The sequence below is a fragment of the Pantherophis guttatus genome, chromosome 11 (assembly GCF_059756535.1).
Source record: "Pantherophis guttatus breed Tessera chromosome 11, ASM5975653v1, whole genome shotgun sequence".
Lineage (NCBI taxonomy): Eukaryota > Metazoa > Chordata > Lepidosauria > Squamata > Colubridae > Pantherophis > Pantherophis guttatus.
The window spans coordinates 19,499,497-19,523,788 of NC_142073.1; the positions used below are offsets into that span (position 1 = coordinate 19,499,497).

The 24,292-nt window shown below is 44.7% G+C and overlaps 1 protein-coding gene across 9 annotated transcripts in view; it reads right to left on the minus strand.

Moving 5' to 3' along the window:
• Positions 1-24,292, minus strand: part of ESRP2 (epithelial splicing regulatory protein 2) — a 106,028-nt gene that overhangs the window by 16,522 nt on the left and 65,214 nt on the right. For all 9 annotated transcript variants that reach the window (XM_060681570.2, XM_087876982.1, XM_087876981.1 and 6 more), the window contains 8 exons: positions 23,872-23,982; positions 21,922-22,054; positions 20,693-20,735; positions 19,476-19,777; positions 14,276-14,497; positions 12,618-12,816; positions 9,350-9,569; positions 6,400-6,577 (listed from right to left, as the gene is read on the minus strand). In XM_060681570.2, coding sequence (XP_060537553.2) covers positions 6,400-6,577; positions 9,350-9,569; positions 12,618-12,816; positions 14,276-14,497; positions 19,476-19,777; positions 20,693-20,735; positions 21,922-22,054; positions 23,872-23,982 — 1,408 coding nt within the window. The remainder of the gene's footprint in view (positions 1-6,399; positions 6,578-9,349; positions 9,570-12,617; positions 12,817-14,275; positions 14,498-19,475; positions 19,778-20,692; positions 20,736-21,921; positions 22,055-23,871; positions 23,983-24,292) is intronic.

A 24,292-nucleotide genomic window follows, 5' to 3' on the forward strand; every position in this document is an offset into this window, starting at 1 on the left:
ATTCGGTCTATTGTATTGTATTGTATTGTATTGTATTGTATTGTATTCTGTGTATTGTATTGTATTGTATTTGATGTATTGTAGTGGTGTAGTGTAGTGTAGTGTATTGTATTCTGTGTATTGTATTGTATTGTAGTGTATTGTATTCTGTGTATTGTATTGTATTGTGTAGTGTAGTGTAGTGTAGTGTACCGTACCCTACCGTACTGTAGCCTACCCTACCCTACCCTACCCTACCCTATTGTCTACTCTATTCTAATTGCTTGATAGTGAAATTCTGTTGTATTCAAAGTTGCTTGATAGTGAGATTGGTGGGACATAAGGTTAATACAGAGCACTTCTAATTCTAATTCTAATAAATTTTAATTTTTCTATTTAATTTTATTTTTTCCCAGGTGTTGGTGAATACAGCGTGTTGCATTCTGTTGCCGATTGCAAAGCGAATACAGACCATTGTGTTTTTTCCAGTCTCTGGAAACTTACCCTGGAGACAAAATATCTAGGCAATAAGTTGAGGACTTCCTGGTGGTTTTATTTCAGAATGGGTTGGAAGAGGAGGAAGAGAAGATGAGAGAGCAAAAGAAATATCGCTTTTATCTATAATGAATAGAAAAGAGGAGAAGGAAAGCAGGAACATCTCTAGAACAAAGGAGAGAGAAAGGAAGTTAAGGCCTACCAAGATTTGCCTTCTAATTAGGGATAAAAGGAAGAAGACAGGTGAAAATACCTTAAGAACGAACCTGGCCTCCCCACCCATTTTCCAGAAAAAGGAGATACGGACATACACATGTCCGTCCCATGGGTCCCAGCCTAGCAGCTTCTTCAACACAAACCATAGGACGATGGACACCAGCGTACAGGGCAGATGACTTGAGATCACTTCCCCACCCACAACGTTGCTTTTGGTGACACCATTCTTGCTTGGTGTGTGACCTTCTTGATGCCCACCCAGATAATGAGGTACAACAACAAGAGAGCAGAAGAACATAAGTGCTTGATGCAGATGTTTCCTGGGCTGGTTGCCTCACAAGTAGCTCTGCAATAAGCTCTAAATCCACAGGGAGGGTAATCATCATCTTCATCATCATCATCCTGGCTCTTCCCCTCCCTCAGTTGACATCCCAACCCCAATAAAAACTCCTGTTTCTTCTCCCTCTCCACTCACTCAGCAATGTCAGCAATGAACGGCTTAAGTTCAAAAGCAATCCAAGATGCAGAAGGTCTTCCCCACTCCTTACATTAAGATCAAGGGCTTTAGAACCCAGAACAGAAAGACTAAAACTCACAAAGGAAAGGAGGATTCGGGGAAAGTGTACAGAAAGAGGTTGCAGCTATTTTCCTTCTCCAGCATCTTTTCTCAAGAGCAGGGAACTGCCCCTCATCCTGTCTGCCATGGTCACCCCCACATACCAATATAGGCTAAAAGGTAAAGGTAAAGGTTCCCCTCGCACATATGTGCTAGTCGTTCCCGACTCTAGGGGGGGGTGCTCCTCTCGGTTTCAAAGCCGAAGAGCCAGTGCTGTCCGAAGACGTCTCCGTGGTCATGTGGCCAGCATGACTCAATGCCAAAGGCGCATGGAATGCTGTTACCTTCCCACCAAAGGTGGTCCCTCTTTTTCTACTTGCATTTTTTACGTGCTTTCAAACTGCTAGGTTGGCAGAAGCTGGGACAAGCAACGGGAGCTAACTCCGTTACGCGGCACTAGGGATTCGAACTGCTGAACTGCCGACCTTTCGATCAACAAGCTCAGCATCTTAGCCACTGAGCCACCGCACCCCTAACCAATATAGGCTAGGCTGATGCAAAATCCCCCAGGAAGCTTCCATACTGAACCATTCTAGTTATGGGGCTGAGAGGGAGGGACAGGACCAAAGACACTCATTATGCTTGAGGGAGGAACTTGGTCCCTGGTAACAGTCCAATCCCTTCACTGCTATACCCCACTGGCTCTCAACTGCCTCCATTTCCACTAGTAGCCAATCAGCCATAAGGTTACGAGAGGGACAACATTGCCTATTGGTCAAGGTAACTGTCTTTTTACAACATCTACGGCTGATTCCCGCCTTGTTTTTTTTCACGCAGGGAAACCTCACCACAAGGCAAGGTTGCAACCTCCATTGGGTACAGGCAGTGAGAAGTTTGAAGGCAGATTGAAACAGAATAAAAATCCTTCCTTTGCCATGAGCAAAGATGCCTCACCAGTAAATACAAGAGTGTGCCACGAGAGGGCACCTTTAAACTGGGCGTAAATAACTTCCAAGAGAAAAGGCTGAACGAGGGAACGGTGACTTTTCTGTTAGCTTCCAGAGGTGCTGAGACTGCAATTCCCAGAATTCCTGTGGGGAGAACCGGAGTTGCAGCCCTAATACATTTAAAGGTTGCCCAGAGGAGAAAGCAATCTCAAAAAAAAATCCTGCTAGTTTTGTCCTTGTTCGGAGGAGGAAAGGCTAAGCAGAAATCAAGGTCCATTTCATGAAATAACGCAAGGAGTTAGTCCTTGTCCAGCAGGTTAACTCCCCTGTCCATGTGTGACTGTCGTATTTGCTAACACACACACACACACACACACACACACACACACACACACACACGATGCACAAGGGATGGACTCAATCTCAACATAGACCAGTGTTTCTCAACCTTGGAAACTTGAAGATGGGTGGACTTCAACTCCCAGAATCCCCCAGCCAGCGTTGCTGGCTGGGGGATTCTGGAAGTTGAAGTCCACCCATCTTCAAGCTACCTGTTGTGGCTCCGTTGCCTGAGCCTGGGCTATCGACAGATGCAGACTCTGAGAGTGAGGGGGAGGAGTTGGCAAGGCCTCCCTCTCCAGGACCTCCTCTCTGGCGATGCCTCCGGAGGACACCAAAGGCCAAACGATAGGCTCAGAGCCAAGCACGTCCCTGCAGCCACAGGTGGACAGCGACGAGGAAGATAAGTGCTGACTGGACCCTCGACAGAGGCGCAGGGAGAAGCGTGCACAGCAGAGGGGAAGGTGTGCCAGAGATTAGCTGAGTCACTGGACCACACCCCACAGGGTATAAATGTGGGTGTGGTGGCCGGTTCAGTTTGTGACGAGCAAAAACTGGAAATACTCCATGATCTCTGCGTTACTGGACTTTGCCTGCTTTATTGGACTGCATTTGGACTAATCCTTGTATTATTGACACTCTGCCTGTTTTATCGGAATGCTGCAGTCTAATCTTTGTTTTGTGTGAGTAAAGTCTGAATTGGCAGCTAGCCACTGGGTTGCTGCCAGCTTTATCATCAAAGAGTTTTGTCATGTGGCTTATTAACTCTGGGCCGTCTGTGGGGGTATGTGCGTGGTACGGGGACAGAACACTACCAAGATTGAGAAACACTGACATAGACCATTCTGTAACCAAAATGGTTATGGACAGCTCAGGAAAGAGTCCCAAGCTTTGTAAAAAACATTTAACTCATGTTAAACATTTTAACACTTAACCCATAGTGTCCAATAAAGACTGGGCATGTTTAGCAGTTATGAGGGTTTGTGTGTGTGTGTAAGGAAGGCAGAAAAAGGAAATAGGTCTAGGAAGAAAGCTACACCAGGGAAGTGAAATAGCCCCCATTACTTTCTCTGCTGCTCCAACAAGTGAAGAGAATATTTGCAGCTCAGGGTTGAACTGTGGAGTCCCTAGGGCAGTGGTTCTCAACCTGTGGGTCAGGACCCCTTTGGGGGTCGAACAACCCTTTCACAGGGGTCGCCTAAGACCATTGGAAAACACATATTTTCAATGGTTTTAGGAATACTTTTATGGTTGGGGGTCACCACAACATGAGGAACTGTATTAAAGGGTCGCGGCATTAGGAAGATTGAGACCCACTGCCCTAGGGGCTCTCTGAGTTTGGTGATTTTCTTGCAGACATTTCATGACCCAACTGGGTAACATGATCAGTGCCAGAAGGGGAGTGGGATTTGCTCCAGTGGTGGGATTCAAAGAATTTAACAACCGGTTCTCTGCCCTAATGACCGGCTGGGTGGGTGTGGCCAGGGGGTGTGACAGGCAGCAGTCGGACTCCTGCACCCCCCCGGAGGAAAAACGGGCCGTGGAGTGGGGGTGCCACACCCCCTGTGCCCCGTTTTGGGCCTAGTATGCTCCCTGCAGCCTCTTAGGAGCAAAAACGGGCCACGGAGGCCTTGTGCCGCACCCCCCTGCACCCCGCTTTGGGCCGAGTAGGCCTCCCTGCACTTATCTGGGAGCCAAAACGGGACGCGTGGGAACTCCTGGAAGGGATGGGGAGAGGTGGGGCCAGCCAGCAATTTAACAACCAGTTCCCCGAACAGGCCTGAACTGGCTGAATCCCACCACTGGGTTTGCTCCCTATCAATATACAAGTGGTTTGCCCTGTCAGTGTTGGTGGAAATGGCCAGTTGTGGAGAGGGGTTATCCAGGGAAGTCAGGGAATTGGGAGTCAATTGTGATCATTGGCCCCCCAATCCTCTGGCTTCACTGGACACTCTTTCTCCCTAAATGGGGAAGAAAACCTAAACCAGGATAAGATGCAACGAGAATTAGTTATAAGTGAGCACAGGAATGCATGTTGTGTCCCAAGGGAAAAAAGTGATCTACCGAGGATCAAAACCCATAGTTTCAAAGGCCATTTTGAAGATAAAAAGACCCAGCACCCCCCAAAAAACCCCCAGAAATCAGTGATTTTAAGAAGAAAAAGTCACTTTCTTTGCCGTTATGCAACTTCCTTAGATTATACCTGAATTGTCATACAGAGAGTGAACCCGTATTCTGTTGTGGCCTGCCAGCAGCCTGCAGAGCTGGCAGCAGAGTCGGACAGTGAGGAGGCTGGGGAGGACCATGGGCCAGTCCTGGAGTCTGGGGAAGGCTCGGATGAGGGCTCTGCGTCGGAGGCAGAGATGGGGCCATCTGGGAGATATGTGCTGCCTCCGGAACCTCCAGAGTCAGACCTCAGCGAGGCAGAGGAACAGGAGGAGCCTGTTCCCAGTGCGCGCATGTGCAGAGCTGCCAGAAGGCAAGAACAGCTAAAACAAAAGGGACGACTTGGGAGTAAGGCCTGGAGATGATTGGCCCCTCCCATAAGGCTTAAAAGAGGAGCAAAGGCACGTGGGCCTTTGCAGGAGGCAACGTTTGTTCATTCGGTTCAGCTTAAAGCCTGAAGCTCTGTTTGATTCTGGACTCTGGGTGGCTTTGCCAATTAGGTCTCTGGCAACGTCTCAAAGGAGATAAAGGTGGGCGATTATCTCAAAGGACTCTTTATAACTAATTGGGACTCATCTGTGAATGAACAGAATTCACAGCTGTTGCAATAAAAGAGGTTTTGGGGACTACTCGTGTGTTTTAATGACTCAGGAAGCCTAGGTCAGAACATATTCTACCAGATCCTGTTGGGATCGACTTTGCATTAAGTGGGTGAAATGTCCATGGCAACTGAAATGATGGACATGAAGAAAAGCCACCCTTTGGGGCAAGAAGGTCATTGCAAAAGTGGTGCTAAATGATGCCAAAAACCCAATTTCTGTCCTCAGGGTGACGACATCATCCCACCAACAGCACAATCTCTAAATCAACAGACATTCTTCAATAACAGACGCCTTCTCCCCATGACGACGTCACTAAGCATATAAGTCCAAATAATAAATAATGATAAATAAAACAAAAGTTTTGTGGTCCTTGTTAACTTGGTTATACAGATAGTCCTCGACTTACGACCTCAGTGGAGCCCCAAATTTCTGCTGCTAAGCGAGGCAGTTGTTAAGTGAAACCTGACCCATTTTATGACCTTTCTCACGCCACAATTGTTAAGTGAGTCAGTGCTGTTGTTAAGGTAGTCACTGCGGTTGTTAAGCGAATCCGGCTTCCCCATTTCGACTTTGCTTGTCAGAACATCGGAAAAGGGGATTCACAGGACTCCCCCGGACACTGCAACCGTCATAAATATGAGTCAAAGTGTCTGAATTCCGATCACGTGACCACGGAGATGCTGCAACATCTCATAAGTGTGAAAAAAATGGGTCGTAAGCCACTTTTTTCAGCGCTGTTTTACCTTTGAACGGTCCCTAAACAAATGGTCGTAAATCAAGGACTACCTTGTACATTGAAACACCTATCCACGTTGAATATTTAACGTTAGGTCTCCCATTTTCCAAGGTTGGAAGTTCCCCGAAGGCTGCGGCTCCCTCTGGCGTTGGAAAGCTTCTCTCCAGAACGAGATTTGGAAAATGCCTACCGTGACTCATCCCGACAGATCAGGGGTCTCCAATCGTGGCAATTTTAAGCCTGGTGGACTTCAATTCCCAGAATTGTGGGAGTTGAAGTCCTCCAGGCTTATAGTTGCCAAGGTTGGAGACCCCGAGATAGATTATCTTATAAGAGGAAGGTGATGCAAGGCCTGACACTCACCTGATACCCTTGGAAAAAGCTGAGGATTTCCTTCATTCCTGCGTTGTAGGGCAATCCTTGCATCCGGACAAGAGCGCCTGCCTGAGGGAGCATCGGAGTGTGGGAAGCCGAGGCAGCGGCTGCAACAGCGGCTTGTGGAGCCGTGATGTAGCCAACGGTGGTTGGAGACACCGGAGGGCTGAAGAAAGAGGAAGAGAACATGGTGGTCGAAGGGCTGTTTGAAGGTGGGTTGCTACCGGTTAGATTGGGCGAACTGGTAGCGGCGGAAAGCTCCGCTCACCCACCTGGACGCTTCTGCACATGTCGCGTGAGCGCATGCCTGTGCCCACGAACGAACCGGTAGTGACGGGATTTGCAACCCACTACTGGCTGTTTCCCACATATTGGCATGTCATTCGGATCAGAAGATCTGGGGACTGGGAATTCATTCTCTTCAACAACGTCTCTCAACTTTTGGTGGCAACTTTTAAGACGTGTGGATTTCAACTCCCAGAATTCCCCAGCCAGCACTTGGTTGGGGAATTCTGGGAGTTAAAATCCACATGTCTTAAAGTTACCAAGATTGATAAACCCTCTTCTAAATCCACGAGAATTGAATAAATGGTTCCAACAGCCACTTGCTTGTCAAGAAGATTGATTAGACTAGATGAACAGAGTTGGAAGGGACCTTGTCGGTCATCTTGTAGGCCCAAGCAGGAGACCCTACTACACCATTTCTGACAAATGACAGTCCAGTCTCTTTGACAAATTTTATTAATTTTGTACCTCTGGTTGTTTTTTTTAAAAAAATACCTTTTCATGATCCTAAAAGCACTAGTTCCCTTCTTAACCTTGTAATAAACCCCCTCAGCACATTTTCTGCCCTTTGAAGGACAAAACAGGAATGCATGAAAATAAATTATGTCTCAGGGCTATGTTGCAGCTTGGATTTGAAGGTGAAAAAAAGAGGCTTTGGAGAACGCAAGGACAAATGTTGAGCAGTGGCTTGCAAACTCTGCAAACTCAACGCAGCTTTTTCTCCACCGTACACCAGACGTGGAAGGAAGGCATGGAATCCTGGGGAAAAACCCCAGCTGAATAACTTTTCTCTGTCCAACAGACTTAGTGGTGGAAGAAAAGATTGGGAAGGCCTGGAACAGGGCCAGGGTAATTGTTGAGGACATATATCGTATTTTTCAGAGTATAAGACGCACTGGAGTATAAGACGCACCTTAGTTTTTGGGGAGGAAAATAAGAAAAAAGCAGGTGGATCAACCTCCCGGAATACCGCCAATCAACTGTTCCCAGAGGTGAATTTTAGCAACAGGTTCCTTGGTTGTGAGCTCTGTGCCTTGCTTTTTTTTCAGCCTCTGAAACTTCTGAAACTCTCAGAAAAAAACTTTTTTTCCTGCCTCTGAAAATCTGAAGCTCTGTTTCAGAGGCTTTTTTTCTGAAACTTCCTTTCAGAGGCTTTTTTTTTCTGAAACTGTTTGGAGGCTTTTTTTCTGAAGCTTCATTTCTGAGGCTTTTTTCAGCCTCTGAAACCTCCGTTTGAGAGGCTGGGAAGGGTTACATTCGGAGTATAAGACGCACCCAGATTTTCACCCTTTTTTGGGGTGGGGAAAGGTGCGTCTTATACTCCAAAAAATATGGTAAGTATCCTCCAAACAAATGGAAGCTTTTCCCAGCTCCAGATCTTCAGACAATCTTTTTTAGCTTTGCATTTATTTACAAGTTTATTATCAGCCCCAGTCCAAAAGATAAAGCAAGCAAGAGGATTCAAACTCTGGCATGTTGGCCACGTTGGCTATTATACAGAAGGGTGGGCTTCAACCTCTGAGGTTTAGAAAAGAAAACTGGTCAAAAGGACCAAAACCTTAGCTGAATTTCAAGCAGAGAACAAGTGCTCCATTACTGGAGGCTTTTAAGAAGAGACTGGACAACTACTTGTCAGAATTCGTACTGAGTCTCCTGCTTGAGAAGGGACTAGAAGACCTCCAAGGTCCCTTCCAACTCTGTTATTCTGTTAATAATCCAGGATACTGAAGACCTGGCTTCAAATTTATACAGCATTTTGTCTTTAATTGAGGGCCTCATTTTCTTCAGAGGGTGAAATCCAGCAGGGATGAAATCAGTGGTGGGATTCAAATAATTTAACAACTGTTCTCTGCCCTAATGACCAGCTGGGTAGGCGTGGCTCGGTAGTCATGTGACCATGTGGGTGTGGCCAACTCAATATCACTGACATCGATGGGCACTTCACCTTACTGTTACAATGTATTAAGGGTTAAACCAGAGAGACAGTTTCTGTAAGCAGGGCAATAAAGATTAGGCTAGAAACACCAGCAGAATGTTTCCTTCCTTACAGGATTAGCCCCGTAAAGTGGAAAAAAACAAAATAAGATTTCTTCCAACAACTGGTTCTCTGAACTGCTTAGAAAGTTAACAACCGGTTCTCCTGAATAGGTGCAAACTGGCTGAATCCCACCACTGAGTGAAATCCAGCAGGTTCTGACAGGTTCTGGAGAACCAGTAGCGGAAATTTTGAGCAGTTCGGAGAACTGGCAAATACCACCTCTGGCTGGCCCCAGAGTGGGGAGGGAATGGGGATTTTGCATTATCCTTCCCCTGGTGTGGGGTGGAAATGGAGATTTTGCAGTATCCTTCCTGTGCCACGCCCACCAAGCCACACCACACCCACCAAGCCATGCCCGCAGAACTAAAATAAAATAAAATAAATTGGATTTCACCACTGATCGGGACCTTGATCAACAACATCAATTCTCCTCATTCCCTGAGATCCTAAATGCTAAGCATCTTAAAAAATGCATTTCAAGAACTGTGAGGGCTAGAAACTTAAAAAAAAAAATCCCAATGACGCTTGAAACTCGAAATGAGTTGCAAGACTTTTGCTCGAGGTTGGGTCCCCAAAACGTAGCAGAAAAATATACGCGCCCACATTCAATAGTACCTGGGATAGTAAGCGGTATAATTCATGTAAAGTTGAGCTGCCTGAGTGGGGTAATAAGTGACAGCTGGAGTGACAGCGGCTGCAGCCGCTGCGGCTGCGGCTGCAGCTTGTTGAGTCCTGGTCGGAGGCAAGAGGGCTTGGGACGGGTATATTGCAGCTTCTGCTGGGATGACTGCGGTGGCTGCCGTTTGAAAAGCAGCGTAGGCGGGAGGAGACAGGCCTGAAGATAAAGCAAACCAGGTAGCAAATCAGCCACATAGATTCGGTTTGGCAGCTGCTGTTGGCTTTGGAAAAAAATAGATGGGCAAGGGATTCGGGGCACCTATCAGCTAAGAAGGGAAAAGCGAAAATTCCCACAAAGCACCCTGGCCCGCTTAGTCTGTTCTGAGTCATTGTTTTAGGGCTCTCCAATGTTAAGTGTCTGGGCTCAAATGTGTCCCTCTGGAATGGCAATTGTACCAATTTCAAAACAGAGGAGTGTAATCTCTCCTGTATCAGAAAGCAGCAAAGCTCTGACTTCCAAAGCCAAGCCTAAAACAAGATGCAGACTGGCAGAATTTCCTTCCTTCCTTCCTTCCTTCCTTCCTTCCTTCCTTCCTTCCTTCCTTCCTTCCTTCCTTCCTTTCCTTCCTTCCTTTCCTTCCTTCCTGTGCCTTTCCTTTTCTTTCCCTTTCTTCCTTCTTATTTCCATCTCCTTCCTTTCCTTTCCTTTCCTTTCCTTTCCTTTCCTTTCCTTTCCTTTCCTTTCCTTCCTCCCTTCCTCCTTCCTGTGCCTTTCCTCTCCTCTCCTTTCCTTTCCCTTTCTTCCTTCTTATTTCCACCTTTCTTTCCTCCTTCTTTCCTTTCCTTTCCTTTCCTTTCCTTTCCTTTCCTTTCCTTTCCTTTCCTTTCCTTCCTCCCTTCCTCCTTCCTGTGCCTTTCCTCTCCTCTCCTTTCCTTTCCCTTTCTTCCTTCTTATTTCCACCTTTCTTTCCTCCTTCTTTCCTTTCCTTTCCTTTCCTTTCCTTTCCTTTCCTTTCCTTTCCTTTCCTTTCCTTTCCTTTTTCCTTTCCTTTCCTTTCCTTTCCTTTCCCTCCATCAAAAAATCCAGATCACAAATTGTCATTCAACGCAACCAGAAATACTGTTTACAAGGCTATGTAAACCCAACGGATTTCATCATTCTTTCTTGGTTTTTGTTAGAACGCCTGTCCCTAGAGATCCTCTAGTCTTCAATAACAACAGGCAGCCTCTGTAGATTAAGTCTTCCCTTGGTTAAAATAACATTAATCTCAGGGCAGCTACTGAAATTTGGCAAAAGGTGACATTTATTTATAGTGGATTTAAAACCAATTAGATCCTGATCAGTTTATTAGCACTAGCAAAAGTGCAGCCCAGAAAACCTCTTGATTCTTAGAAGAAGAAATAAATAAGGATGACAAATGAGAAACTTTGGGAATTGCAGTTTTTAACCCATTACAGGGACCTGCCTAAGGATGTTCTTATATACAGTAGTGGCCAAAATTGTGGAAACCATTTGGGAAAACTGTATTTTCTAAAACTAGATAATAACACCACTGTTTTTTTGGAGCAGTACCATAAAATTATGTATCAATGGAAAGATAATTTAATCAAGAATGTAATGCAATAACTTTTATGAAGGATTTGCCATTAGAATAGCAGTTACAGTATAAAGAAGAAAAGTGAAGCATGTAGAAAAAACGAGATATACAAAAATTATCACCATGTCAGTTAATCCTTAGTTGGGTAACCTTTAGCATGAATGATGGCCTTACAACATCTTCCCATGGAGTGAACCAAGTCTTTTAGTTCTGCAGCTGTTCTAATGTGAAACTAAGATTGAAAGATTGCTTCTATTAATTAACTGGGTTTTATTGCTGGGTCACTTCTGACTAACCAGTTTCTTTAGTCGGCTCCATAGGTTTTCAATTGGGTGAAGATCTGGGCTACTCCCAGGCCATTCCAGCAGTGGAATAGGATTATCTTGAAACTCCCCCCCCAAAAGTGGTGTTATTAGCCATCAAACCTCAAAAATACACTTTCCCCAAAAGGTTTCCACAATTTTGGCCACTACTGTAGGTAGTCCTTATCTTACGACCAGAATTGGGACCAGAATTCCCATTGCTAAGCAAAGTGGTTGTTGAATGAGTTGTGGCTTAATTTACAACTTCTTTTTGCCACAGTTGTTAAGCGAATCACATGGACGTTAAATAAATCTGGATTTCCCTATTGCTTTTTGGAAGCCAGCTGGGAATGTCACACAAGGCAATCCCATGTCCCCAAGTCAATTAACCATTGTAAATACATGCTGGATACCAAGAGTCTAAATTTTGATCATGTGACCAAGGCAACGCCACAATGTCCATAAATGCAAGGACTTCTTGTAAGCCACTAATTTTTCAGTGCCCTTGTAACTTTAAATGGTTGCTAAACACCTGCTTGTAAGTTGAGAATTACCTGTCATGTTTTATTTATTTCTTAACTTTATCTCGCTCATAAGACAATCGTGGCCCTTGTATTTTATGTTCTAAAAAAAGAAAACTAAGAAAAGATATCCTTCCCCTTTAGCACAGAAGAAGCATCTGGTAAGTTTTGTTTTAAATGACCTTGTATTTCCTCTCTTTTTCCTTAAATAGCAAGTTTTTTCAACTAATAACCCATTTTTGAAGGTATAAAATCTATCAGACTGTTAAACAAGATTTTAGGCTTGTCGCTGGGTGCATGAAAAATGTGTATAATCTTAACGCTAATCCTATTATTTTGAATGTATGAAAACAATGTCTAGACCTATTTATTCATAGCGGACGGCCAAAAGAATGATTCAATCCCAACGGAAAGATAAACTCATACTTGATTTGCAACCCTGAATGGAGAATACCTTGATAGGCCAGCATTTGTAGGGTCTGTTTTGGCAGAAAGGGTGGCTTGCAAGCAATTTAGTCTCAATTTTCAGGACAGATCTGCATGTGATATAATTTTCTAGGGCACTTTTTGTTTTTACTTTTTCGGTTCCTTTAATGTCAATATCACATTAGTATTATCAGTGATATCCTCTGTTGTTGTTTGGCACCTTCATACTGTGGGCAGCTTCAAGAAAAGCGCCTGCCAATCGTATCTCATTTTCGCCCAGCTTGCAATCCCAGCCTGTCCCCAGAAAGCCGATTCCTGATCAGGGTTGATCCCAAAAGAAAGGGGCCAGATTCTGCTGTCCATCAGCACCTACCAGCGTGTCAGCAGCACAGAGGCACGCGAAGGATTCGAGACTTACATGGTAACTTACAAGGGGGCGGAGACAATCCACTACGGTTTAAAGTGCCACCCATTAAAACAAAATTCATCTCCTCTCCTGAACACTGGAAGACTTCCACGTAACGGTCCTTCATCATTTTCTTGTGACACTTCTGGGACACCAAGAAGGCTCGGTCGGAAGATTTCATTTGGATAAAGGCATCCCCTGAGGGCCGGCCCTGGAAGGAAGGAAGGAAGGAAGGAGGGAAGGAAGGGAAGGAAGGAGGGAGGGAGGGAAGAAAGGAAGGAAGGAAGGAAGGGAGGTGGGAAGGAAGGAAGGAAGGAAGGAAGGAAAGACAACGAAGGTGGGAAGGGAGGGAGAATGGAAGGAAGGACAAGGGAGGTGGGAAGGAAGGGAAGGAAAGACAAGGAAGGTGGAAGGGTGGGAGAAAGGAAGAAAGGACAAAGGAGGTGGGAAGGAAGGAAGGAAATGGAAAGAAAGAATGAAAGAAAGAAAGAAGAAAGAAAGAAAGATAGATAGATTAGTGATCTCGTGAAGTAGAGCGGAACAAACCTGCATTCAGTATTTCACACTGCATTGTGTCTACCTTGTGTCTTGTTTAGTAGATTTCCCTGACATTGTATGCCATACACCAAATAAACAACTTATGCTGCTGTATTGTTTTGGTGGGATTGATAAGAAATAGATGGGATATAATAATCATTGTAATATAATACAAAGATCTTCAAATAGAACGACTGCAGTAAAAGATAGCAAAGGTAGTACCCATAGTAATAGACCTCCTGGGCACAATCTGAGCACAATGTCTTCAAAGAAAAACCAGAAAGTCCAGTTGCCCCTTGAAAAAGCACCTTTGGGACAACCATGACCTGGATGACTGAGAATCTCCGTAGACACATCTGGAGCACCACTTGAACCACATCTGGAGCACCACCATCGGCATTGACAAAAATAAAAAATCAACTGCAAAAGGTAGCTTTGTTTGGAACAGCTGACATCCTGTGATGATATCTGTAATACCATCAAACATCCACATCTGCCTCTGTTGGGTCCTCAAGGAGGACTCAATAGATAACAATGCCAAATCCAGTCTAAACATCTGGCTCATTACGGGACCAACCCGGAATAACATTCCAGAGTTGACGCCCAATTTTTCATTGTCTTATTGGCTATGGGTTTTTGTTATTTGTGTTTTTGCATTTAAAAAAAGAATCACAAAAAGTAAAATACTTGCTTATCTTTTGCAGCATAAAGGAAGCTGTTCTTTTCATTTGCATTCATCTTTGTTCTGGACTAACGCCAAGTCTCTACCTTTTAATTTCATTCTGGGAAACTTGACGGACAGCCCAGGCTTCGCCTCCGTCTCTGTCTCTCTCTCTCTCTGCCAGCTCCATTCCCTCTTCCCTCTTGGAGCTCCCAGGTTGCCCTGATGCTGACCCAAACTCCCACGCCTTCTCCTCCTCCTCTGATTTGGCTGCTGGAGGGACCGGTGGCCAACAGGCCACAACCGGTTCCTACAAGGCTCGTGGGATGGAAGAAAACCCCATCATGTCCACCTTCTGGTTTTATGGCTGCTCCGTTCTATCCCTAGGACAACCCTTCTGCGAGATAGCCACAACAGGTTCTGAGCACTTGCGTGGAGTCAAGAGTTTGAGGACATTGCAACACTTTCATACTTGCTGGTTCAGGACCATGTGGACTCCATGCGGTTTGATGTCTCCAGTTGCGTCGCCCATGAATTCCAGAATGTCATCAATCCCAGCCGTGTAAGGCAGGCCTCGGAGGCGGATACAGTCTCGCAAACTGCCAGTAGCGATGGTGTAAGGAGGCGGGATGACAGGGACGATCGGGGTAGGAAGAGTAGCAATCAGGGGGGCTGACATGTACCGGTTGAGAACCTGGTGGAAGGAGAAAGTTCACCGAGAGTGAGAACAGAAGAGCTCTCTGGATGCGGACTAGTGAAGAGTGAAAGCCTCTAGAGGTAGTCCTCAGCTTACGACCACAACTGATCCCCAAACCCCCTGTTCTGCCTAACAGAACAGTTGTTAAATCAGTTTTCTGTCATTAAGTTAATTTTGTCCTATTTTATGATCTTTCTTCCACCGTTGTTAAGTGAATCATCGCAGTGAGTTAACACTAAGTGAAATCTGGCTTCCTCGTTGACTTTGCTCAGCAGAAGGTTGCAAAAAGTGATCCCAGGACGACGGGACACTGCAACCGTCCTAAATACACGCCAGTTGCCAAGCATCCTAATTTTAATCATGTGATCACGGGGATGCTGCCACGGTCATGTGAAAGCGGTCATAAGTCACTTTTTTCAGTGTCGCTGTACCTTCAAACGGTCATTAAACGAATGGTTATAAATTGAGGGCTACCCGTATTAACATGTTATGAAATCGCTCCGTATTTGAGAAGTCTTCTCCAACCTTTCATCTTCAATTAAACTTTAACTTGATTAATTCACTTAATTCACTTAACGGAGCGCTTATGCTGAAAATTTGCTTTTACGGGCACCTATGGTTTGTGCGTGTGAATGCACGGTTTCCACCCAAATTCACACGACTTACCTATTTAGAAATTAATGTTTGGTCATTTTTGTGCTAGCTGTTCTCTTCTCTACTCTGAAAGTAGCAGGGTGAGCACATCCTTTTCCCCTGTCCTAATGTTTCCTTTCATTCGTATCCTTGTCATGTATTTATAATTATATTTACACTTGTATCTGTCATAAAATACATGCTTGACGAAATAAAATAAATAAATAAATGAATGAATGAATGAATGAATGAATGAATAAATAAATAAATTTTACCATTGGTTCACCGCACACCGAAAATGTGAGTGTGCGCGCCTTCTACGCATCCATGCAGCCTTCCGTGCATGTGCTTTGCTCGCACACGCGGCTTGCACGCGGCTTAGAAAATGTGGCTAAATAGGATGGCATAGCGCAGGTCGCCACTACCGTTTCACCCAAACCAGTAGGAACCGTCTGACTGCTACCACTGGATCAAACTACATCCTGAATTCGGCTTATGAATCCAACCCTTCCCCAATGCATCCACCATAGCAAGCCAGTTCAGGGCAACCAGGATAAACTGGTCCAGCCGAAACAAATGCGGGTAATGGCTAATCCAGACACCCGTCTTAAAAAACAGCAACGCACACAAGGTGAAAAGGTTCCCTCTGATCTTTGCTTCATTAAGCTGAACTGGTTCTGTAATTGTTTAATTGCTGAAGATCAGCTTTCCTCAGCAAAATACTTCCAAATGTGCTAGTCGTCTGGCCTACATTGAATTCTTTAACCCAGAAGTGAGTGAGAGAGAGAAGAGCTTTAAACACCGATTCCTGGTGCAGAATTCCTTGTTAGCTCCTGAGGCAGGAATGACAAAAATAAAACACAGGGCTGGATACTTCTCCCAGACGGATCATGAAGCCAGGGACAGGAAAGCGTAAGGAATATGCATATGTGCTAGTCGTTCCTGACTCTAGGGGGCGGTGCTCATCTCCGTTTCTAAGCCGAAGAGTCAGCGCTGTCCGAAGACGTCTCCGTGGTCATGTGGCCGGCATGACTCAACGCCAAAGGCGCACGGAACGCTGTTACCTTCCCACCAAAGGTGGTCCCTATTTTTCTACTTGCATTTTTTACGTGCTTTCGAGCTGCTAGATTGGCAGAAGTAACGAGAGCTCACTCCATTACGCAGTACTAGGGATTCGAACCGCTGAACTGTTGACCTTTCGATTGACAAGTCTTAGCCACTGAGCCACCGCATCCCCATAAGGAATATATACCACTCAATTATTTTCTGGCAGATCTCTCCCCCTGCTCCTATTTACATAATCCATCCTTGTATCCAGCGCAAAAGATAGCTTGGGGAGGGGAGGTTGTGTCTTTCCAGGATAATGCAAGCTGAAGCTATGAAAAAAAAAATCAGGGCCTCCTTCCTCCTCTTTTCCCCTCTACCCCAGCAATCCCCCCAAACATGGTTCTTATCTCTCATCAAAGCATTTTAAAGGCAAAGATAAAGGTTCCCCTTGCACATATGTACTAATTGTTCCTAACTCTAGGGGGCGGTGCTCATCTCTGTTTCAAAGCCGAAGAGCCAGCGCTGTCCGAAGAAGTCTCCGTGGTCATGTGGCCGGCATGACTCAATGCCAAAGGCGCATGGAACGCTGTTACCTTCCCACCAAAGGTGGTCTCTATTTTTCTACTTGCATTTTTTACGTGCTTTCGAACTGCTAGGTTGGCAGAAGCTGGGACAAATAACGGGAGCTCACCCCATTAAGCGGCACTAGGGATTCGAACCGCTGAACTGCCGACATTTTGATTGACAAGCTCAGCGTCTTAGCCGCTGAGCCACTGCGTCCCATGGAAAGCATTTTATTTCTGGATTAATAGGAGGTGAGGCTTGCATCAGCTTGCATTGTCCTTTTGTGGGAGTGGTGAGGATTTGCAACATTCTGGGAAGGACAAAACATGTGAGGGTTCATCACTCAAGTGGGCCTGGTTGATTGATTGTCTGCGTGTGCGTTTCTCTCTCTGTGTGTGTTCTTTTGTTTTGTAGCTGCTAGAATCATTATTGGGCTCACCCCTAAGCCTGTCCTCTCTTTTTCATATTAAAATGGCAGGGAAGCGTGCCACTGCAGAAATTGTGGTCAGAAACCACCCCAAACTGCAAGATGGGCAGGCTATAAGCTGAATAAACAAAAGAACCCTCCTTAGACTGCAGTGTGGGGCTTGTGTGTCACCTCAAGGCTCTTGGGTTAGTTTAATGAGTGACCCACATCTTAAAAAATTCATGCCTGGACAACGTACATTACATTAAGGAGCCTGGATAGCTCAGCAGACTAATGCATTGTAATTTAACTCCAGCTGTCTGCGATTAGTAAGTTCGAATCTTGCCAGGCTCAAGGTTGACTCAGCCTTCCATCCTTTCTAAGGTAGGTAAATTGAGGACCCAGTTTGTGGGGGCAATAAACTGACTTTGTAAAAATATACAAAAGGATGAAGGCTATTGCTTAACGCATTGTAAGACGCCCTGAGTCTCCGGAGAAGGGCAGCATATAAATCAAATTTAAAAAAAAAAAAGGCAAGCCCATGCAAATGTCATTCCTTAAAGCCCGCTCTTTTGCTGCTTGCTTCAAGCTGATCCAGAAAAGTCTCCATCTGTATCATAAACCCATCCAGACTCATCCCCTTTGTGGCACAAAGAAAAGCTTCCATCTGGCTAGCTCAGAGAAACCTCTACACACACACACACAAACACACACACACACCTGGCTTTTCAAATCTCACTGGTAATATTTCTAGCAAGTCCCCCTTGGGCTCTGCTCAACAGACAACCGCCAGAGAGAAGTAACTGGAGCTGTAGTGACACTATTGTCTTAAAGTTGATTGCAGACTACCCGGTCAATCTTCCTTCCATCTGGCTAGGAAGGCTGTTGCCACAAGGAACCAACCAGGGTTTAAGGTGGTGCCAAGGGATCCTTGCTTGTGTTTTCATTGGAACAGGTGAAAAAAAAACTGCCTCTCTGGAATTCAGCCTTGATTGCCCCTCTCTTCTCTTTTGAGAAGACTTAATTTGCTAGGTCTGTAAATGGGGAGGGGTCCTCAATTGGCCCTCTCTGGGTTGATGACATTCCCTATTTGGAATCAACATAATGAAATCAAATGATTTCCCTCTACTTGAAGCGTTTTGCAAAAACCACGGCCGGGAAGAATCCTAACAAAATAGTGAGGTCACATTATCATGCTAAGCCGTGATACTGTGTGTATGGATGACTGCAATGAGTACATCTAGCTATTCTGGCTTGGAAACTCTGCTTCGTGGCTTAGTGAAGACATCATGAGGAATTCCTCCTGGCGATGTGAAGGGGAAGGGGTTTTTACCCTTGATAAATTGGGGCAGAATTTTCCCCTCTGAAGAGTACAGAAGATGACCTTGCTGAAAGCAGGGGTGGGCTTCAAAAATTTTAGCAAGGGGTTCTCTGCCTGGTTGCTGGGTGGGTGTGGCCATGGTGGGCATGGCCTAGTCAGCCTCCTGCACCATGGGAGGGGGAAAAAACATTTTTGTCCTCCCCGGGCTCCGGAGGCTTTCCTTGAGCCTCTGGGAGGGCGAAAATGGCCTCCCCAGGCTCCAGAGGCCCTCTGGAGGCCAGAAACAGGCCTATTTCCAGCCTTCCCGAACTTCCTATAGGGCTGTTTTTCACCCTCCCTGAGCCTCCATGCGCATCCTGCACTTACCTGCATTCAAAATGGGCTGCGTGGGGACACCTGGGAGGGGAGGGGCAGGATGGGCGGGGCCAGCCAGGAGTGGGATTTGTGGGTTCTCCGAACTCCACAGAATCTTAGCTAGAGGTTCTCCCAAACCCCTGCAAACCCCCAGCAGCCCACCCCTGGCTGAAAATATATAGGAATTGCTAACAAAGCAAAAGGGCTGGAAGATCTTTTAAGCCTGGAATGATGAGATAATGTTCGGAAGCGGCTCATGCAGACGTCTTCCTCTCACTGAATTATTAACAGGAGGAGGAGGAGGAGGTACAACATAATCAGACATGCCAGATTCTCTTATGATAGCTAATCTCAATCAAAGGAGTCTTGGTTTTCCTGTGGAGCTGATTTCATGGTCTGGTCTTCCTACTGGGGCCGACTTGCCCTCTGGAGAAGTTAAGAAACAATCATCCAACTCATTTTTGTTGCCCTGAACATCAATGGATAACTTCCAAAGGTTGTTTTATGTCCTATTCTAGGATTAAATGACTCTCATTGCTCCCGGATCTCTGCACCAGTTGCCTGTGGCTCTTAAAACCCAAGAAGGCTCAATGGAAAAAAAAAGGTGAAACAGACCCCAATGCCCAGAATACAATATGTGCTACTACAACCTGCTGGACTTCAGCTGCTGTGCTTCTGAAGAGTTCGATGTAGCGTTTGCCCAAGATCTCCTTGTGTTTCTTAAGGGCGTTCTGTGCATAATCTTCACAAGCAAATAGCACAAATGCATCTCCAGTTGGCCGGCCATCTGGATACTTGACAAAGAGGAGGCCTTCCTTGCCTCCGGTGACGGGACACTCGGGGCCTAAGAAGCCCAGCACATCCTCGGGCGTTGCAGTGAAAGGGAGACCCCTCATCCTGATGATGACTTGGTTCTCCTTGGAGAGGAACTGGGCAACTTCGTTGGAGGTGCCTAGACAGAAGAGGTGACCATTAAAGACAGGAAAGTGTACTTCAGTGGTGGGTTGCCCCCGATTTGGACCGGGTTGCAAGAACCGGTAGTGAAACTGGCGGGAGGCTCCGCCCACTGACCCCAACGTCATCAGGAAGCTTCTGCACATGCACAGAAGCGCTCGCGTGGCCCCGTTGCAAACCGGTAGTAAAGGTAAGTAGAACCCACCCCTGGTGTACATGCTATACTTAACCCTGAGAGAGAAACCACTGTAAATTTAAATTTGAAATTGAGAATTCTTTCTAGGTTTTGGTATCATGATGAAAGTGCTGGATGAGGAAATGGGTGGCTGTGAGTTCTAGTCCCTCCCTGAGGGACAGAAGCTGGTTGTGTGACTTTGGGCCAGTTTTCACAGCCCAATCCATCTCCAAGGTGATTGTGTTGGGGTTATTAGAATGAGTGAGCAATAAGTGTGCTATTACGGGTTGTACAAAACCAAGACAAGATATAATCTAATAAATACATAAGCAATGCACCCAACTGTGGTTAGCTTGCAAAATTGAGTCAATTTTCCATGTCAGACTGAAATTAAACACAGAATCTGAGTTTGCACAGCATAGTAAGCTAAAGTACGGTTAGCTAGTTTGTTAAGTCATGCCAACAAAGATATTATCAAACATTTGGTCTCCTGGTCTGTTTGGAATAACCTTCTCCATCACTGAATCAGTTAAAACTCCCAACTATTTATAGCTAAAATTATGAGACTTATATTCCACCTCCACCCCATACCTGGTGTTGGGCATGTTGAGGAACCAAAAATAAATTTTGGTATGTCAGATTTTATATTATTTCTCATAGCAACTTAAAAGCACCTTCTCATAGTACAGTTTCAATCACATGCTTAATAGGGGTTAATTTTTTTTCTAATGATCTTACCACCAGCAATTTTCAGAAATTCCTCTCCAGTGGCTTTGTAAACCTGAAACAAACAAACAAACAAAAAAAGGCAAAGACAATAAATGTGATAGATGTCAAGATATTTGAAGAGTGATATTAGCATAAAATGCACATTTGTCTTTTAAGATGACACAAGATATCCTTTATAAACCTAGATATCTGCAAAACCATTTTTGGATATAATATTTGGGAAGATCTTGAGATACTTCTCCTGTAGCCCATACCAATCTAGCTTTCCAGAAGTGGTCTGTGATACCACCTGGAACCAGTAATCAGTGCTCCATAAGGAAAATGGAATAGCAGGAGATCTCAAGAACATTTATTTTGTAGATTTGGAAGTACTCATATAATAGTACATTTGATTCATCTTTAAAACACTCATACAACACCACAAAAGGAATCTACACTACACTTCTATCAAGTTTCCAAGTGTAGTTTGAGTTATCACCATGAAGCCCTGTATGGCCAAGGGCCAAATTATTTGTAAGATCACTCTGAATGTTTCTCCTTGACCCACCAGCACTGACAGGATGGTCAAGCTCTATGTCCCTTCAATGCAATCTTATTGGCACTAGAGACCAGTATACAAAGGGAAGGTAGCTGGAGATTTGGATGAGCCTCATCCAATTGGTCATGATAAAAAGTTGGTTATTCCCTCATGCTTTTGGGCTGGGATGCTAGGGGAGTCCTGTTAGCTGGTTTGTCTTTTCCTTTGTGATTATTATTGATCATAAGATGGAATGATCTATATGGCCTCCTGGCACATGATACATTGATATATTTTTTTATTGTAATCTCAGTCTTGATTCATTGTCAACTGTCCAGGAAGATGGTAGTGAGATGGGCAGCCATGTAAATTATTTAAATACCGTGTTTCTCCAAAAATAAGACTGCGTCTTATACTAATTTTTTGCTCCAAAAGATGCATTAGGGCTTATTTTCTGGTTAGGTCTTATTTTGGGGGAAATACGGTACTAAACTGTATCCGTCTGGCTGACTACATTAACTGGGGCTTATTTTGGGGCTAGGGCTTATATTCCGAGCATCCTGAAAAATCATGCTAGGACTTATTTTCCGGCTGGGTCTTATTTTCAGGGAAAAGGGTAGATAGGAAATAAGTAAATGACTGTTACATCCTCTTTGCACACATCCAATATATCAATCTAAATATTTAGTTATAATCAATCATTTATAACTAAGTAAACTACCTCAATGTATCGGCTTCCCATGTGATGCTTGTGCCTCTCCAGAGCCAAGTCTCTCTGTTCGGAGCTGACAAATCGCACCAATGCCTCTCCATTTCGCCTTCCTTGAGCATTGAGACACAAGGCCACACCACCTCTAAAAGAAAGGGGAAACACAGACACCCCCCCAGAGAGAATGAACCAGACCACATCCAGCTTTCTTCCAAAGTGATGTCATTTTTTAAAGATACGGATAAGCTTTTTGAGGCAACTGAGCTTTGGATGATAAGATTTCAATCCTGCTCTAAAGCCGCACACAATAATGGTGCAATCAAAATAATAAAATTGCATCTCTTGTAAATCAATGGGGACGCACTCTCAAATCACTAGGAAGAGCTGTCAGGTTGCAAATTAAAATTACTATTATTTAAAAAGGAGGCAATGAATGTGGGAGACAGGAAGACAAGGCTTAAACTGTAGTGAAATTCTCTCTGTTCCAGATGTATTTCCATTTCAAGTATTTTGTAAGGAAATACTGCTTTTTCAACTATGTAAAAGCTAAAATTTGCTCTTTTAGTATGTTGGAACCAGAGGTGGGTTTCAGCAGGTTCTGACCAGTTCTGGAAAACCAGTAGTGGAAATTTTGAGTAGTTCGGAGAACAGGTAGTATAAATTCTGACTGGCTCCACCCACATCAATTCTCTACCTCCCCAGCTGACCAGGAGGAAATGGGGATTTTGCAGTAATCTTCCCCTGGAGTGGGGAGGGAATGGAGATTTTACAGTATCCTTCCCCTGGAGTGGGGAGGGAATGGAGATTTTTCAGTATCCTTCCCCTGCCATGCCCACCAAGCCATGCACACTAAGCCACGCCACGCCCACCAAGCCACGCCCACAGAACCGGTAGTAAAAAATGTGGAAACCCACCACTGGTTGGGACCATTGTGAGTGGGTGGGGTGGTGGTGGTGGGAACAGGACAAAGAATTTGGAACTTCCAGAAGCCTATAAAAAGCAATCATATAATCAAATGGATGTGAACAAGATTACATCTTTGTGTTGGCTGAATTAGAATGAACCAAAACAACTTGAAATGTTGTAAAAAGCCTTTGGACTCTTTCAGGACATCGAATGATCGAATGTGGGGGTGACAAAGCACTGAGAAAGTACAAAACTTAAGCCAGATTGTTCAACCGCAGGGAATTTATCAGCAGTTTGAAATCAGTCCCAAGACGGAATCTGTGGGCTGAATGCAGAGTCAGTTAGTTCTGTTGGTATCCGATGATAGCTAATCAAGAAGAGGCTGTTCTTTCCAGATTCTGAAGAAACAACGGCCATTGCCCACTCTTTCTTGACTCAACAGAAAGCTGAACATAACAACATTCTAGTGTTGACATCGATGATTCTGGAAAGACATCACCTAGTAATTGTTCATGTTTTTGAGGGGTTTGTGGTCCATACTGACTTATCCGGGTGCCCAAATTTTAAGTATAAAAATTTCACCCCGAATCCTTTACAGCTAAGATCACCAAGGCAGAAGACCAAAGAATGTGTAGCAACAGAAAAGTAAAATGGCCCTTGAAATCCAGCTGGAAACAGACAGCATTAACCCATCCTTCTTCCTTATCCCAAAGTGTTTTTTTTCCTAAAAGGCAACTGGATTTTCTTTGTTTTTTTCCTTCGAAACATCTCACCTCTCAAGAAACTTCTGCAGTTCTTCTTAGATGAGAAGCAGTGGTGGGATTCAAGTAATTTAACAACCGGTTCTCTGCCCTAATAATTTCTTCTAACAACCAGTTTGCCAAACTGCTCACAAAGTTAACAATCGGTTCTCCCGAAGTGGTGCGAACTGGCTGAATCCCACCACTGATGAGAAGTGAAATGTTTTCAATGAAAAACACCAAGAAAATCCAGTTGCTTTTTGGAAAAAAAACACCTTTGGGACAACTTGAGAAACTCCATAGGCAACTTTCTTACTTGGCAATATTAAGGCCTTTGAAAAAGCGAGCTATGTCTTGGTCCGAAGACTGCCAAGGGAGACCTCGGGCACGTATGACCGTTTCATTGTCCACTGCTTCTGATTTACTGCTACAAAAAGAAAGAGATGACAATACAAATCAGCAATTCATCTGACACAATTCTTCATTACCACCCTATAGGCGTTCCTCAACTTTTGTCCACAATTGGGATCAGGATTTCCATCGCTAAGCAAGGCGGTGGTGAAATGAGTACATATCTAGTTTTAGGACCTTTTTTTGCCATGGCTGTTAAGCAAATTATTGCAGCTGTTAAATGAATCGCATATTTGTTAAGTGAATCCAGATTCCCTCATTGACTTTGATTGTCAGAAGCCAGCTAGGACAGGGGTCTCCAACTTTGGCAACTTTCAGACTTGTGG